An 18,667-nucleotide genomic window follows, 5' to 3' on the forward strand; every position below is an offset into this window, starting at 1 on the left:
CCTTCAATTGGCAGACAGGAAAACTGAGGCCTGGGAAGGTGGCCCATTGCTGAAGTCACAAAGCCTGACAGTGGAAAAGTCAGGGCTGGATTCGGACCTCTTCCTGCCCAGGACTCAAGCAGGTTTTCTCCCCAGGCTTCCCCGGTGAATGTGCAAAAGCTCCTTAGCTCTGGTTGGCAAGCTAACACAACGACACTCCTCTTTGAAGGTCTCCCCATTCTTCCTCTTCTCAGCTATTTTGTTACCACTTGCAAGCAGGAGGAGGCATTTTAGGTTTCTTCTAGGTTTGTGAATGGTCCAGGGGCCAGATGTCTGAGGGTGGATAAGTGGGGAGTTTCACTCTCTGCTAAATATAGATACAAAGGTATAAGATGGATTTGCTTATGATCTTAAAACACAATTTAGGGGGGTGGCACCTGGGTGGCTCAGTCGGTTAAGCATTGGCCTTCAGCCCAGGTCATGGTCTCAGGGTCCTGGGATCGAGTCCCAAGTGGAGCTCCCTGCTCAGGAGGGAGTCTGCTTCTCCTTCTCCTTCTGCCCCTCCCCATCCGCCTCCTTCCTCCTACCCCTCCCCCTGCTCATGCTCTCTCTCTCAAAATAAATAAATAAAATCCTTTTTTAAAAACACACAATTTAGGAACACCTGGGTGGCACAGTTGGTTGGGCATCTGACTCTTGATCTCAGCTCAGGTCTTGATCAAAGGTCGAAAGTTCAGGCTCCACCGGGGTTGGGCTCCATGCCCAGCGTGGAGCCTACTTTAAAGGAAAAAAAAAAAAAAAAACCACATATACACACACAATTTAAGGACTTTCCATATTTGTCATTCTGTCTTTTACATGACATATCATCAGTGAGTACTAAGTTCAACTAATAATAATAACGGCATTAGAGTAGCACTTAACTAGTTTTCAGAGACCTCTCACATGCATTCTCTCATTTACGACTTTCAGCCAGTCTCCAGGTGGCTGATATCTGGATGAGGAGGTGGAGGCTTAGGAGGATGAAGTAGTTTGGTCCACGTCACACGAATGGCAAAGGTCAGAGTAGAAGTAGACCCTCTAACTTGAAGCCCCATGATCTCTTCCCTACATGACACAGGTCGCCACACACCATTGTAGAAATTCTGGATCAATTGCCCATTATTTTTTTATTAATTTATTTTTTTAAGATTTTATTTATTTGAGAGGGTGGGGGAGAGCACAGAGGGAGAAGCAGACTCCCCACTGAGCAGGGAGCCCGATGTGGGACTCCAACCCAGGACCCTGGGATCATGACCTGAGCCGAAGGCAGATGTTTAACTGACTGAGCCACCCAGGCGCCCCTCAATTGCTCATTATTGTTCAATGATTATTCTTTAAGTGCCAGCCCAAGACTTGCAGGACTTCTCCAAATAAACCTGGTATTCCCACTTGGCTTCTGATCCTGGTCAGTACAGGGATGCGCACCTCCGTGATCTGGCTCCATCATACGCCCCTCTGCCTCCTGCCCACAGTGCTCTCTGGAACTCAGTCTGCCAGCAGAATGAATGCCCCAGTTTTTCACAAGTGTCTCACCATCCCTTCCTTCTCTCACTGAAATCTGGCTACTCTCGGAAGACAGCACTTTCCCCCAGGGCCCTGGTAATTGCAGACGTTTCTCCACTGAAGTTCTACCACTTAGTTCCATTCTTAGAAGTTAGGTGGGTGTCTCTGTGGCCACTTCCAAAACATTCTTCCCTCCAACACCCTACTCGACACGAGCTACAAAATGAATGAACCTTGAAGACACGATGCTAGGTGAAATAAGTCAGACGCGAAACGACAAATACTGTATGGTCCCACTTATTCAAGGTACCTAGACGACTCATAATTTTAGAGACAAAGTAGAATGAATGGTGGTTGTCGGGCTGGGGGGAGGTGGGGATGGGAAGTTGGTGTTTCATGAATTCAGAGTTTCAGTTGGAGATGAAAACGTTCTGGAGACAGATGGTAGTGATGGTTGGAGAGCAGTGTGAGTGTGTTTAGCGTCACTGAACTGTACCCTTAAAAATGGTTAAAATGATAAATTTTATGTTATGTAAATTTACCACAACTAAAAAAAAAGAAAATACTTCTTTCAAATGCATGTCCTTAGAGTGAACCTCTGCTTCTGCTCCTTTCCGTCATCTGCTCACCCTCTGGCCCCTGCCCTTAGGTAGAAGACTCTAGCACGTGGGCATCATCTCCTCTCCAGCATTGGCCCTGTCTTCATTCCCTATTTCTTCAACATCCCTGTAAATGATCTGTGCTCCCCTCTGGTCTCTCAGCTTCTTGATTTCTCAGTTCCAGAAGGTTTTTCCCCTCCCACACCTCTGTCCTCACTCATGTTGACCATCCGTAGGGTCAGCCATGACCCACTGCACCTCCTCAGAAACCTCGTCCTGAAACCCATGCCTGTGACCCATCCATTGGCTCACTCTGGTGCTCCCCTCCAGAAATTCTCTGGTCTCTGAGGCCTCCAGCCCATTCTCATCTCCCTGACTCATGTGTCCTCAGCGCCCTCCATCCCTTCCATCATTCACCACCCTTCCTGCATGTTCCGGGGACGAGCCAGTATCATTTGTATTTGCAGTTCCTTCTTAGAAGCATCCCCCCCTCAACATTTGTGTGCACCCGCCTCCACATCGTTGGTCTCACTTCAGGTGTCCCCTGCTCAGAGACCCTCCCTGGCCACAACCCCTCATCATGCTATAGGGTATCAACGATTTTAGCATCTCACCTATTTGTTGTCATGGTTTTGTGCTTCTCTGCCTAGAACATAAGCCCTTGGCAGAGACAGGCAGGCTCACCCCACAGCTCCCCCACCCACCCCCCACCTGCAACACAGACTGCTTCAGCTGGAGCTCAATACATGTGTGACCAGTTGAGCAGGAAAACCCTTTGAAAACAAACAACATGGTCATATTTTTAATCTTTTTACCCTAGATTTATAATCCGGTCATTTTTTTTTTTTTTTAAGATTCTATTTATTTATTTGAGAGAGAGAGAGCACAAGCAGGGGGAGCAGCAGGCAGAAGGAGAAGCAGGCTCCCTGCTGAGCAGGGAGCCCCACGTGGGGCTTGATCCTAGGACCCTGGGATCATGACCTGAGCTGAAGGCAGACGCTTAACCCACTGAGCCACCCAGGCGCCCCCCTAATCAGGTCATTCTTTGCCTGATCCTCCTGCAACATCATCAAAGACTCGGCATATTTTCCACATTTGAGAAACTGTGAAACGAAGCATCCAGGAAGGATGTGAAGAGCATATCCCTGCCACCATTTCCCAGTGTCTTGTGGACAATATCCAACAATGCCGGAGCACACAAAAATCTTTCGCAAGGCTGTGATTGTGCTTATTGGGCTCCAGATTAATGCCAAGAACTTGGTAGGATTTCTATATGAAATGGACACCATCTCAATCACTATTACACATTTTGAAAAGTTCCTCCTCCATAATGCTTTCTGGCCCTCTGACAGAAGGGTCAAAAACATTGAAAGCACAAGACAAACACCTTGCAGTAAGAGTAAACCAAAAAGGAGCGCTGAAAGAGGAGAGAGGAGGCAAGCCAGCACGTGGAGGCTGGCGTGCAGGCTGTTGGTGCTGCCAAATCTTCCCAGGCGCGTTGTTCCCCTGCCTCATGATCCCTGGGAGGCTCATGACGTCAGATGCCCTGGCAGGTGACAGTCATCCAGATAATTAGAAACCTCTCTTCCACCCGTCTGTCATTATCATGTCTCTAGCCTGCCTTGTCTTCATTTTAGCTTTCTTTAAGACCATGCCATACAAATAGAAAAGGGCACATATGATTTCATCCATCTTCACCACCTCAGCACAGCCCTGTAACCCGCACCCACACCCGCACCGTGGCAGCAGCACATTATAGGTTCCCAGAAACCTCCTCACTGAGGTGAAGCGCTGTTCTGACTCCTAACAGTGGACAACAGTTTTGCCAGGGCTTGTATTTTTCTTTTAATGGAGCCATGCAGTAGATAGTCTGTTTTGCCTGGCTTCTCTTACTCAGCGTTGTTGGTGAGATTCGTCCACATCTTGAGGTAATTGTAGATCAGTCATTGCTGAATCATAGTCCGTTGTATGAATATACCACAATTTATCCATTCTACTATTGAGGAACATTTGAGTAGTTTTAGGCGATTATGTGTAGTACATCCAAGAATATCCTAATGCATGCTTTTGGTGCAACCTCTCTGGGGAGTGGATACTAGGGACTGAAATGGCTGGGTCAGAGGGTATGCATATGGTCAGCTTTCGTGGATTGTGTGAGTGTTCCAAAGGGTCGTACCAGTGTGAACTCCCATCAACAATGTAGGTTGCGCCATATGATCACCACACTTGGCATTTTCTTCATTATTTTATCTCTTCTGGGGGTATGTGTGTGCCATTCCCTGTTTTAGTAGTTAGGTTATGGATTGCCATGAAAATGAAAAAGCTAAATTCTGTAATTTGCAGCAATTCACTCATATATTCTTGTTAGAGAGCCTGTTCCTTGCTGAGAAACACTAAAAAAGCTGGCAGAAATTCTCAAGCAAACCGTTAATGACTGCCTGACACATTCCTTCATGATCTGAAGATTTCCTAAAGCAGCCCCACAGACAAAGATTTTAATACGCATTTAGTACTTACAAAGGTGCCCCTGACCGAGGTTATCATTGGGAATGCACCCATCTCCATTCTCCTTGAGAAATACCCCATGGTCTCTTGGGATAAGGAAAGCCCGGGATAAAGATTTCAGTCAGTACTCGCAAAATGTTCTTTAATTGTTGGTTGATATTAAGAAGACAAGTTAAAACATGCATAATTGATTAATCTTCAGATCATACTCTTATTATTTCTAATATTTCCCATCAGCAATCATAAAAGTTGAGTTATACAATACATCCATTTAATAACAGCAGAAAAGAAGAGAAAGACATTACTATTATAGTCTTAAACTTGGTGGCAGCTATTTAAACAGGAGAGTAAAGATTTCCATTCAGAGGCACTGCAAAACAGATGGTAACATACGTATTTTTTTAAGAGGTGAGGACATGTGTAAGCATCCGTCTGGAAGTAATTCTAATTCTAAAATGTCTGTTGTTATTAGTAAGCTTTCAGTTGACTTCCCCTCCTAGAACAATGAACTAGCTTTTTCTTAAAATAGCCCCCAAATTATTCAGACAATAAAAAGACAAAAATTTTTGAAGACTCATAGTTTTGCACAGAGGAAGAGCTAAGATCTCCCACTAACCCATGAGCTCCTAAGAACTGTTAGCTCTCTGTGTCACATAAAGTGGAAGATACAGCTCTGATTGGAGTTTTGGTCCATTTGACTATGTAGAAGTCAGTGCAAGTAACTTCCAGTTCCTCATTAATATTTCATGAGCTGGAGTGAGTTGGACTTCTTTCTGGTGGTGACTGTACCACAGGGTAATGTGCCAACATTCCCTCAAACTTGAAATGGTTTTATTTCAGGATCCAGCTAAACAAAATGGAAACATCACTGTTGACCTGGGTTCAGCTTATTTCCCAGCAGCTAAGAGTAACAGGCGGAAGCCTTGGGCAGGCAGTGGGCTTGGTTGTGACTTAATTAGCATCAGGTGATCTGGTATTAACGCTTGGACTCTGTGACTCAGAGAAAGCTTCGTTCACATGTTGGTGTCTTCAGACTAAGTAGCTGAACCCAGGGAGCGTTCAGGAGTGAATGGATGGGCCCTGCTGATTTCAGTTGGTCTGTTTTTCAAGCTTCATGGTATAGATTCTTGAATGAGAGAGACATCCTGTGGGTTAACCAGCCTTAAAGCTAAACACCCTCAGAAGCGACCCCCTTCAGGTCCTGGAAGCCCAGTGCTGATTACACCCAATTTGCACCTCCCTCTAACTTGTGTAAGGACTTTGAACACTTCCATTTCCCCAGCCTGGTCACTTGAATTCTTCCAGTTCTTCAGAAGTTAGGCGCCCTCTGAGAGGGACCTGGATCCTAGCTTCCTCCACTGCCCCGGGCCAGTGAGCGCCCAACTTGAAGAACAAACGTGTGCAGCACTTACAGGAGGCTCACACTCAGCCATCTGCCACGTGGCTGCTGAGCAAACCCTGGGTGTGCTTGCCCTGTGGCAGTGTGGAGGAGAATGTAGAATATAGACCTACAGGTGGCATCTGTGAAAACTCATCGTGCATCCAGGGCAAAATAATGTTAGAAAAAGCTTTTCCAGGCTGGGGAAACTTAAATGGTAGGAAGATCCAAATCAGGGTAAAATTAGGAGAAATGCTGTGAAATACTCAGCAGTGTTACTGCAGAACAAGGAAACGAGAGTGTCTCTTGAGGCTGCAGCACAGAGAATATTCCTGGAGTATCACCACCGCTCTTTTGATGCGGCTCGGCGCCACTGGCAGTGAGAGGTCAGCAAGCAGTGTAAGGCAGATGAACAGAAGTGGCTCCGAGGAAGGGAGTGTTGTTCCTGGTACAGACCCAATCATTTGAACAGGGTGAGAGAGCTACAGGGCATGATGAGAAAGAAGGGACAGTTTGCGTGCGCCATTGTAGTGCAAGAGGAAGCTTCACGCTCAGGGTCTCACGCTCAATTTGTAGTCAGCCTAGAGAGTCGGTATATTTGGAGTTACTAAAGCTACAGAGTACCAGAAATAGTTTTCGGCCTTCACCTCCCATCCCGGCTGGACTTCATTTGTAACTCCTTCATTGTGAAAACCGAGGAAGGGCAAAACACAAATCGGTTACTTCTGCAACATCTGGTAAGGAAGGTGTGGGAATGACTGAGCTCCTGGGTAGTGAGGATGCAAGGAGTCCTGTGCTCTGTGCCCACCCCATTCCCACTCTTCCTTATCTCAGATGAGAGGGCTGCATAACAATTCCTCCCACTCATAAACCATCTTTCTTGTGAAACATTTGATGTTTTAAATGTGTCGACAGCCTTCTTATCTGTATTACAATTTAAAGAATCTTTCCAAAATATTCAAAGAATCAGAGAGACCCCACTGGTCTGGGAGGTAATGATTCCATTGTGAGGCAAGTGACCAGGCTAATGGGTTCTTGCATCCCAATGACATCATGATCCCAGAAAATGAATGGAAAATTCTAGAGGTGGCTATCTACTGTAGGATTTCATTTATACAACATTCTGGAAAACATAAACCTAAAGGTAAGCAAAGCTACATCCTTTTAAACCTTGAAAGTTACCCCCAAATCTCAATATATTCAAAAGTGGGAAAGTCATAGGGGCCACATTTTCTAATCAGTGCAAGAATATATATATATAAGCTAATGACAGGCTAGTCAAGAAATTAAAAATAAACTTCTGAAAAACCTTGGATAAAAAGAAATCTGAGCTTACATTTGATCTGAGTTCTTTGGATTAAACAGTAGTGCCACATATCAAAACTCATAGTTATGATCAAAGCAGTAATTGGATAAAAATGTGTAGCCCAAAATGCATTAATGAGAAAACAGCAATGATGGAAAATAAATCAACTAAGAATTTAGTGCCAGAGGTGAGGGAAAAAGCTAACAAAGTAGTTTTCGAGAAAGATAAAGAATAATGGAAATGAAAACAGAAGTTCATGAAATTTACAGTGATAAAAATAAGTTATTTTACCAGCAAAAACAGGTTTATTCAAGAATAGCAGAGAATTACAATTTAGGACAGGCAAGCCATGGCAAAAAAAAACTGTAGGCTAGTCCCCAACAAAGGAGAGGAATGTTGTTTTATGGAGAAGGAGGAAGCTAAGGGAGGGGTTGTTTTGGGAAAAAATGTCCATTTGAGAAAAGCAAGAGTTCAGGGTGATGAGGGTTTCTCATTGGCTGGGTTGCTGGGGTAGTTGATTTCTTGGAGGAGATGCAATGTGTATCTTTTCCTGTTGTGGCCTGTAATTGATGATTCTTTCCTGTTGGGGGTTCTTCAGCTGGGGTGTGTAATTGGCAATTCTTCCTGTAATTGACATCAACTGGTAAGGGGTGAGAGCTCCCCCGTCTGGTCTCCCGACTCCATTTTAGTGAGGTTTCCCTTTATTAATTTTCATACACTCATGATCCACAATGGAGAACTGCCCAGTGGGAAAATACTTCGAAAGCCAAGGTGTGTTAAAGAAAAAGGAACTCAGAGGCTGTATAGATGGAGTTGAAATTTGGGTTGCCTTCATGGGAAGTTGGCCTCTCTAGTTTCCTTATACATTGGTTTAACTTTCAGGGCCCTGAACAGTCCCCTGATGGTAGGATCATCTTCTAAGAATTGCTGAGGATGGTTCTGAATTTATGCCCTCTAAGGTTCTTGGTTCTCCTTCATTGGCATCTTGTCTATGAGTCTGTACCCTTGTCTATGATTCTAACAGGTCTTAGGCCTTAAGAAGGAAGGTTTTTTTTTCATACAGTAGTTGATGTGTCATCATATTCCCAATGTGTAATTCAAAAATGGCTGTTTTCAGAGGTTGGAAACTATAATGAAAATAAACAGCTGTTGATGATCATCCAAGCACCAAGTTTAAGTTTACCAGAAATAACTTCTCTGCGCTAATTAAGGTCAGCTTATATTTTTTTCTAACAAGATACTACTTTTGATTCCAAATTACTAAAAGCGTATGATCAGGATTAAGAGTTTGCCTTGGCTTTTGCTTGAACTTTGAAAGAATTCTCTTAAATGCCAGGTTCCTAGGAATTGGGAAAAGCCATGTTTGAGTAGAATTATCTTTTGGTTAAGATCTGACTATTTAATAAATTGTCAACCTAGGTTATTCCCATTTCCTCAGGCTGCTCTTTAAATGCCATAAATTACAGAATAAAGCCTCTGAGGTCACTGACATTGGTTTTGTATTCATAGAACTTCTCAAAGAAAGGCAGGCAGTCACTGGGGCATTATGCCTGTGACATCCCAACACGCACTGAAATGATGCCCAGCAGTCCATGCCATATACATGCCTAAAGAGGGAAACAATAGCAAAGATAAAGAAGCACTGACTCCATGGTATTTAGAGAGAATTAATGGAAATGAAATATGTACAGAGTTCTCCCACAGATACAGTAAAGGCAAAGGAAAAAAGATACATGAAGCTAGTTCGGCTAATCAGATCATATGCCAGTGTCTGAAAGGACTAGCTGAGCTAATACATACCAATGGTATATCTAAAAAATCTTGTAAATAGGTAGCATTCATTCAGTATATGTTTTTAGGGACGCCTGGGTGGCTCAGTCGGTTAAGCGTCTGCCTTCGGCTCAGGTCATGATCCCAGGGTCCTGGGATTAAGCCCCACATCGGGCTCCTTGCTCAGCAGGGAATCTGCTTCTCCCCCTCCCTCTGCAGCTCCCCCTGCTTGTGCACTTGCTCTCTCTCTGACAAATAAATAAAGTCTTTATAATACATGTTTTTAAGCCTCATATTAATCAGCTATCACATTGAAAAATTAAGTCTCTACAAATATTTTATGACCCTAAATATACAACTCTCCCAGAAGCAATTACACTTTTGTCTTTCAAACAAGCAGGCAGTAACTTAAAGCATCGCATTCTGACAGTGGTAAGATGACTGTTAATAATGAGTTTCAGTAAATTTGCAAACTAGATGAAATGGATGGATTTTTTTTACAGGAGATGAAAAATATATTGACTCAAAGAAAGGAAGAAAATGAAAAAACAGAAATGAAAGAAGAAATTGAAAATATAGTCAACAAGCCACTCTTGAGAGATTTCAGTAATTTTACAGGCAAATTCTGCAAATCTTCACGACGGACAAAAATAATTTCCTAATAAAGATAGATAGGGGTGCCTGGGTGGCTTAGTCAGTTGGGCATCCAGCTCTTGGTTTCTGCTCAAGTCGTGATCTCCGGGTCGTGAGATCAAGCCCCACGTCGGCGCCATGGAGTCTGCTTCAGATTCTCTCCCTCCTTCTCCTTTCCTGCCCCTCCCCCCGCCTCGCGCACATAAATTAATTCTTTAATCTTAAAAAAAGATTGATTGTTTTTTTAAAACTCCTTATCAATCTCAGCAGTATAATAAAAGAATAACCATCTTTTAGACCCAAGAAGAGTTTACTTAGTAAGGTAAAGTTGATTCAAAATCAAGACATTCATTAATCTAATTTACTTCATTCACTATTCAAAGGGGAAAATTCATATTCTTTTTTTTTTTTAAAGATTTTATTTATTTATTTGAGACAGAGAGAATGAGAGAGACAGAGAGCGCATGAGAGGGGGGAGGGTCAGAGGGAGAAGCAGGCTCCCTGCCGAGCAGGGAGCCGATGCGGGACTCGATCCCGGGACTCCAGGATCATGACCTGAGCCGAAGGCAGTCGCTTAACCAACTGAGCCACCCAGGCGCCCGGAAAATTCATATTCTTAATAGATTCATATTCTCAATAGATTTTTTAACTGATAGAATTCAACATTTTAAAAACTTAAAGAAAATTTTCAAACATACTTAAGTGTACAGAGGAAGGGGACGCCTGGGTGGCTCAATCAGTTAAACATCTAACTCTTGATTTCAGCTCAGGTCATGATCTCAGGGTTGTGAGATGGAGCCCGGGGTTGGGCTTAAGATTCTCTTTCCCTCTCCCTCCCCCCCAGCTTGCATCCTTGCTATCAAAAAAAAATTTTTTTTGTAGAGAGGAAGGTATAACAAAGTCCATGTGTTAATGACACAATCCAACAATATCAATATTTTGCTAATATTTACTCTTCAGATTTTATTATCACTTTTTGCCTTTTCTCACACTCTCCTATTCCACCATGGCTCAGCAGGGCATAAATCGTCAAGACTAACTACCCTCCACTGAACATTCCAGCACCTAGTAATTGAGTGAAAACCATTGTTATTCATTTAGAAATTTTAGCACTGAGAGGAGACAAGTTGTTCGGAGGTTTTATAGGAATAGCATACATTTCTTGTTTATCCAGAGTTCTAAATGATTGAAGATGTCAGCATTACTAAACCACGTGTAAGGTTTCCAAGAAACCATACAAGAAATTCTAATGTTAGAGGAAAAATTAAATAGATTATGAAGCTGAGTTGAAACTCTATGAGGATGAACTGAAACATGGAACACTGAGAAAAGAAAGGAAGAATTGTAAGTGAGGAAAATGCTTAACAACCATGACTAGTCCAAGAAATATGAAAAGAACATAATCATCCAGCATTATTCAATGTGGAAGAACAAACTAGAAACATTACAACTGTATACAGTGCTGTAAATTTTAATACAATGTCAGTCACGTGCACCTCTCATCTTGTCTGATAAAAGACTTCCGTGTTCAAAAGAAGACAATGCCTTATATATATATATAATCCTTTCAGGAACTGTCAGTAAGGTGTAAGGCCTGCAATAGGTGCATGGATAAGCAAATTGTGTACATCTAGACAATGGAATACTGCTCAGAAATTTTTTTAAAAGGAATGAATGATTGATATACATAACCATCGTGAAATAATCAGGCTGAGTGAAGGAAGCCAGCCAAAGAAGATTCCGTTTGTATAAAATTCTTAAAAAATGCAAATTAACAGATGGTGGGAGAAAGTAGATCAGTGGTTGTTGAGAACAGGCAGGAGCTGATGAGGGGGGCCTGCAGGAGGGAGTCCTCGGGTGTGAGGACGCTTGCGGTGGATAATGTGGTCATGATTGTAGTGGTAGTTTCACAGATCTGTGCGTGCCAAAACTTATCAAATTATGCCCTCTAAACAGTATGTGCAGACTGTATGTTTGTTCCACCTTAATAGAGCTGTTTTAAAATGTGTAAGAAGAGACTTGGATGTCATTTGCCTTTGATTTCTGAAGGCTGTCTTTAGTCATGAGCAACCCTACGATGTTCTCTCAGAGGAGTTTGCTCACTAAATCATTAAGTCTTCCCAGGATTTACAAACATGAGGTGTGTACAAGCAAATAAAACGTGTTAACTAATAAGATACGCAGGAGAGGGCGGGTGGCGCCTGGGTGGCTCAGTCAGTTGGGCAGCTGACTCTTGGTTTCGCTCAGGTCATGATCTCGGTGTCCTGGGATTGAGCCCCGCAGTGGACGCCACGCTGAGCTCGAGTCAGCTTGAGAGTCTTTCTCCTGCTCCTTCTGCCCCTCCCCCCCACTCACACTCTCTATCTCTTGGTAAAATAAATAAATAATAAGATAAGCAGGCACAACTTATTTTGTACTATGTAACTAATAGAAGAAAATATGCTTAACTCCGTAAAACTGTCTTCTTCCAGAAACCTCCAGCACACATTACACATATGGGCAAAGTGCCATCAGTCTTCTCATTAAAGTCATGAAGAAGTCAAAGGTACCTACAAGTACTGCTACTTTTCAGTATTTACAGATCTTCCTGGCCAATGAAATAAGACCAAGGCGAGGAAGCATCTTGGACTTGGAAAGGTACAGAAAGTAAACTGACAAGTGTGACTATTTATAGACCATATGATCATCCGCCTAGAAAACCCAAGAGGATCAGTAGAAAGACTACTAGAATTAATGAGAGAAGTCAGCGGGGAGGCCAGATAGAGTACCCTTAGCCTTCCTATGCACCAAAATAACTACTTAGAAACTTCAAGTGGGGAAGTATTTACAATGCAAAAACGGATCCATAAAATACTCAGAAATAAACCTATCAAAAATGTGCAAGACCTGTTTGAGGAAAGTCTTCAAAATCTACCGAAGAGAGGCTCTCAATGAACACGTATTTCATGTACTGATTGGGAAGACCCAGTGTTGCAAAGATGTTGGAAAAGTAGTCCCTTGAAACCCGCTGATGTTACCACGTCACAGTCCTTCCTTCTGGGAAGCTATTGGGATTTTTTTCTTGTTAAAGAGACCAGTTGCATCAGTATCTCTTAGAAAATAATTGCTTGGGGCTTCTCCTGCTCCCAGCACCTTTGTTTGGAGGCTGTGCTGGCTCATCCTTGCCCCTCAGTGTCCTGAATGAAGGGAAACCATCGTGTCTCTGCTGCAATGGCGCAGATGCCTGGAGGAGCCCCAGGTTTCCACCCCAGGGGCATTAAAGGGGGCTTGTCTCCCCGTGGCGTGAGCTGGACAGATGTCTGTCTCCACCCTTTGAACAAGTGAGCCGCCTCAGTGCGGGCATCCTGGACTGCTCCGGCTGGGCACTGTGGACGGGAGTTGTGAGCGTTGTTCCAGCTGTGGAGGAAAGGACGCTAAACACTTGACTGCGTCTCTCTTGCACTCCTGGAGCTACATCCTGGATAAAGGGCTACTCCAGAGGATTCATCTTGGCAGGTACTCAAACGGATGTCATTTCTCATAAACAGACCTATAAATTCAATGTGGTCCTACCCGAAATCCCAACGTGGTATTTCTGGACCTAGAAAAGCTGATTCCAAAATTTAACTGGAGGAGAAAACAGACATGAACAGCCAAAAACAATTCTTTTTTAAACTTGTGAAGAGAACTTCACCTACCCAATATAAAAACATATACTAAAACTATAATCATTAAAACAAAGTCCAGGGGCACCTGGGTGGCTCAGTCAGTTACATGTCTGCCTTCGGCTCAGGTCATGATCCTAGGGTCCTGGGTCAACTCTCACATCGGGCTCCCTGCTCAACAAGGAGCCTGCTTCTCCCTCTGCCTGCCGCTCCCCCCCACCCCCGCTCCTGCTCGTGCTCTCTATCTCTCCCTCTGACAAATAAAATCTTTCAAAAAGTCCAATAGAATATAAGAATTGGTAATAGTAGGAAGAGCTAAATCTGCTGGAATAGAAGAACACATCCAGAATTTAATCCCAAAGTCCTATTTAAGGTTCTTTAATGTAGCTTTGGTATTTTTTGCTTTTACTTCATCAACATTTGAATCACAGCATCAAATAGAAGAGTGCACTCGGCAATTTCTTGTTTTTACGTTGCTTTTATGCTTCTCTCCTTTAGCCATTCTCATGGTCTTCAGAAAAAGGGGAGGTTGAAGGGCGTAGACCTTGTTTGCAGTGGCTTGCGGTCCACTGGGACAGGCCAAGGGGACTGTCTCTGCAGATGGCAGGACAGGTCAGAGCAGGCCAGGGTCCCCAGCCTTCCCTTGCTTCCTGGGAATAATTGAGCAACACTATGTAGCAGGTGGGGGTCTGGGTGCTTTGCACATATTGGAGCGGCGTAACTTCTTCAAGGTTTCATAGCTAGTTAAGACTTGGACCTGTTAGTTAGTGGGGTCTCAGAACCCGACGGCCTCCCAGGACTTCTGTCCTCCCTCTTGGGATGTTTCCTCTTACTGCCTTGTTAACATGCCTGCCACGTTGGCCTGGCTTCCTCCCACATGTATGCTCTGGCCCACAGTGCTCACACAGTCATGCCTTGTGGGCATCCCTAACTCAACTGTCACCTGGGACTGCTCCCTGGCAGTTCAGCCCAGAGGGGACATCAGGGCTGCAAAATGCCCTCATCGTAGCTGTCACCGCCATGGCTTCCCATAGGTGATGTCAGTGTTTGTCTGAGTCCTCTCCTGACCTGGAAGCGCCTTAGAGCAGGGACTCCGCCATTCGTCCTTTTATTCACAGTGATTGGCAGATGCTGGACAGGAAACGTTGGCTCTAGAAATGGATGATAAGCACCAAATTTTGCCAGAATTCTCAGAAATGACCTGGAGAGAGTCATAATTGCATCTGTTCAGCGGTCCAGACAACTGACTCTCTGGCCTTGTGTGGTGGTAACTGGCCCCCCATTTGCTTGCACGGTTGCAGCCCATGCGATCTGAGCGGACGGAGATGAGGAAACGGCAGATGCCTACAGCCCAGGAGACCACAGACTCCACGCCAGGCCAGCCCGGGGCGGGGGACCGCGGGTCCAACACCTGCTGCTTCTGCTGGTGCTGCTGCTGCAGCTGTTCCTGGTAAGGTTGGGCTTTTCCGTCATGCCCTCCTGACGGGCACATGGTGTCCCTGAGTAGTGCCAGCTTATGATTAACTCTCTAGGCATTTTTGGTATTATTTTTTTAATATTTATTTGAGAGAGGGAGCGAGCACGAGTGGGAGGGGCAGAGGGAGAGGGAGAGAGAATCTCAAGCAGACTCCATACTAAGTGTGGAGTCCAATGCAGGGCTCAGACTCACGACCCTGAGATCATGACCTGAGCCGAAAGCACGAGTTGGACGCTTAACTGACTGAGCCACCCAGGTGCCCCCATACATGTTTTTAAACAACTACTATATGCCTGACACTGATTTGGGATCTGTGAAGGACAACGACAAACACACACATACACACACACACACACAAAGGGGCTCTGTATTCCAGCTCAAGGGATTTCTATTCAAATCCCTGAAATCAGGTTAGTGTGTTAAACAACTAAAGAATAGTCTAAGGCCGCTGGTGATCAAATATTAATATTTGGGCAGAAACAATAACTAGATGGTTAGAAAGGAGTGAACTCAAGGCAGTCTACTTGGTAATAAAGGCTTTGTAGAGGAGTTAGAATTTAAGGTGGGTCTTAAAGGTTAAGGTTAAGTAGAGGGTGCCTGGATTTTATCTTCTGCTTTTCTTTCATGAATGTCATGTTTTCATAAAGAGAAATGTCAAAATATATGCTTAACAGAAGAATATAAAAATGTAGGCTAACTTACTGGTACAGTAAGATACACAATCTTTGCTTCAAAAGAGAGATACACAACTTGAATGGAAAATATCCTTGACCATTTGAGTCACTGTCAAAGGTCTGGAGAAATTGTATAGAGTTTACACCTAGAAATCATAGGAACGTTAGGTAGCGTTTCTGAAATCTTGGCTACAAGAAGTGCTTGTGCCCACTAAATGTGTGCCTAACTTTAGGCAACTAAATTATTGTATGTTTATGTAGTCTTGACCACAAGTTGGACCAAGCCCTCACTCCGCAGAAGAGAACATGACCAAGTGATAGTACAGCTATCAAAAACAGTGACAGGACTGTTAGAATTAGGGCGAAGCAGGTGGAGGCTGATATTAAATGTCCAGGAAAATTTGGTCTCTTGCTTGATTTGAGCTAGTGTTAACTTTCAAGAAGTTCCCATCCGGTGGATGAGACCCAGCAATACCACACTCTGAGGCCTGCTGGAGTCATGATGGAGGGTGCTTGGCCTGTTCAAAGCAAAACCCCAGACGGAAAGTGGGAATATGAGGGATGTGGGAGCCAAGCAGTCTGGTGCTCCCGCAAGGCTTCAGCCCCGAGTAGGCATCTAAAGGACTCGGCAGGAAACCGGAGGAAAGGCCCATGTTTGCACACCGTACACATGTGGGTGTCCAGGACCCTCCCTAGACCGGGAGGATACCCACCAGTGGTGACGGGGTTTCATTTCAGCCCCTCTTCCAGTCTTTCACTCCACTAATCAGTTTCAGTGAGGTAGAGATGATTGTGTGAGAGTTGGGCAGAGATATCCTGGTGTGGGGAGACTCCTGTTGACCCCGTCACCCTCCCTTCTCTGTTGCCTCAGAGGGACACAGGAGGCCGAGATGGTGACCTGAACAATGTACAGCACTGATGGTGTGAGTGAGCATAGCAGATTGTAGCCTGCCATTTCCAGAGCAGGCTCCTTCTATTGGCACCAGCTAGGGTGAATAAATTACGGAGCTGTGCTTAGACATCATCATCATCATAGCCAACATTCCTGCAGCACATATTGTGTGTGTACTTAACAGACAATAGAGCAATGAGAAACAGTGTTGAATTGTTATATTGTACACTGAAACTCATACAACACTGTATGTTCATTATGCTTCAATTAAAAGAATACAATAGAGAAATGTCTTCAAAGAACTGGAGAAAAGTAATGGAAAACTTAGTCAAACTATAATTCAAGAGTGGGGGGTAAAACAAGACATTTTCAGACATACAAAGGCCAAGAGAGCTAACAGTCTTCAGACCTACCCTAAAAGAACAAGAAAGGGTGTACTTCAGGAAGAAAAAGTGAACCCAGAGGACACGTCATGGGAAACAAGTAACAATCATGGACAAAAACTGATCAAATATAAAACATATTTAATTTTAAAAAGAATCCAACATTGTAAGCAAATAATCTCATGTTCATGGTAGACAAATGAGGTAACTTCAGACTTCCTTAGGAAAAAAAATTACATTTTCTTTCCAAATTAATGGTATTCTTGATTAGTCAGAAGTGTAACAGACAGTTTCCACATCGATGGAAGACAGTAAAAGAAATATAGAGAACTAAAAAAAAGAGAGAAAGAAATATAGAGAACTATCAATATAGGACAAAAGTGATTTTAACAAAAGAGAGAATGAACTATTTTATAAATACCAAGATACTTGGTATTAGGGTGACCAGCTCATCCCAGCTGCCTGGGACTGTCTTGGTTTTAGCACTGAAAAGTCCTATGCCCCAGAAAGCCCATGAGTTCCGGGCAAACCAGGAAAATTGGTCACCCTGCCTGGTATCCAAATCCACAAAAATACTTCTATTCCTGTATTGCAGCTCATGCAAAACCCAATCTCTCCCTACAAAAAAAAACCCAAAAAACAAAAAAAAAAAAACAAGATCAATTCCAGATGGTTTAAAGCCCTAAATGTGGGTAGCCAAGAATAAAATACAGGATATATCTTTCTGATCTTGGTATTGGGAAGAACTACTTTTTAAAAAGATTCATAAATCTGACTACATTAAAATATAAAAATGTGTCTAACGAGAAATAGAAACATATTCTACATAAAGACTTATACATGAATATTTATAGCAGTGTGATTAATACTAGCCAAAAAGTAGAAGCAACCCAAATGTCTATCAACTAATGAATGGAAAAACAAAATGTGGTATATCCATACAGTGGAATATGATTTGACCATAAAAGGTGTGAAGTATTGAAACTGCTAAAACATAGATGAACTTTGAAAAGATGATGCTAAGTGAAAGGAGGCAGACACCAAAGTACATATACTGTATGATTCCATTTATGTGAAATGTCTAGAACAGATAAATTCACAGAGACAGAAAGTAGATTAGCAGTTCCCTAGGCCTAGGGGAAATGGGTGCTGATGTGTACAGTTTCATTTTGCAGTGATAAACTGTTCTAAAATCATGGTGATGGTTGCACAATTGTATGAATAAACTAAAACCGTTGACTTGTACCATTTAATTTGTGAGTTTATGGTGTGCAAATTATATCTGAATAAAACTTTTTAAAATGTGTTTAACAAAAGATCAGAAGTAAAATGAACAGATAGAACATACTGGGAGAAGATAGTTACAAGGCATTTAGCAAACAAAGAACATAAACCTAGAACATATAAAAAAGAACTTATAAGAATATAATAACCAAAAGAAAAATAAACAAATGAAATGAAACAAAACATAATCCACTTGTGCTCCTACCAACAAGGATCGGATATGTGAAAGCTAAATATATAGCCTTCTAAATACAATACTCTACCCTAAAAAAAACCTCTTGCACATAGACAAAAAGAGACCTGTATGAGAGGATTCACTGAAGCATTAATCTGATTGAGAAAAATTGAAATATCTCTAAAGTTCATGAACAGAGAATGGATAAATATATTGCAGTGTAGTTATACAATGCAATACCACACAGCATTTAAATGCATATGCTGGAGGGAAAAAAAAATTGTGGGGCACTTGGGTGGCTCAGTTGGTGAAGCATCTAACTGTTGATTTGGGTTCCGGTCATGATCTCAGGATTGTGGGATCGAGCCCCAAGTCGGGCTCCATGCTCAGCGTGGAGTCTGCTTGGAATTCTCTCTCCCCTCT

At 43.1% G+C, this 18,667-nt stretch overlaps 1 protein-coding gene across 1 annotated transcript in view; it reads left to right on the plus strand.

Annotated features, from left to right (window-relative positions):
• RGS20 (regulator of G protein signaling 20) overlaps positions 1 to 18,667 on the plus strand; it is a 69,169-nt gene that overhangs the window by 40,680 nt on the left and 9,822 nt on the right. The window contains exon 2 of the mRNA XM_021688487.1: positions 14,661 to 14,809. Coding sequence (XP_021544162.1) covers positions 14,661 to 14,809 — 149 coding nt within the window. The remainder of the gene's footprint in view (positions 1 to 14,660; positions 14,810 to 18,667) is intronic.

This window comes from Neomonachus schauinslandi, chromosome 4 (assembly GCF_002201575.2).
Source record: "Neomonachus schauinslandi chromosome 4, ASM220157v2, whole genome shotgun sequence".
NCBI lineage: Eukaryota > Metazoa > Chordata > Mammalia > Carnivora > Phocidae > Neomonachus > Neomonachus schauinslandi.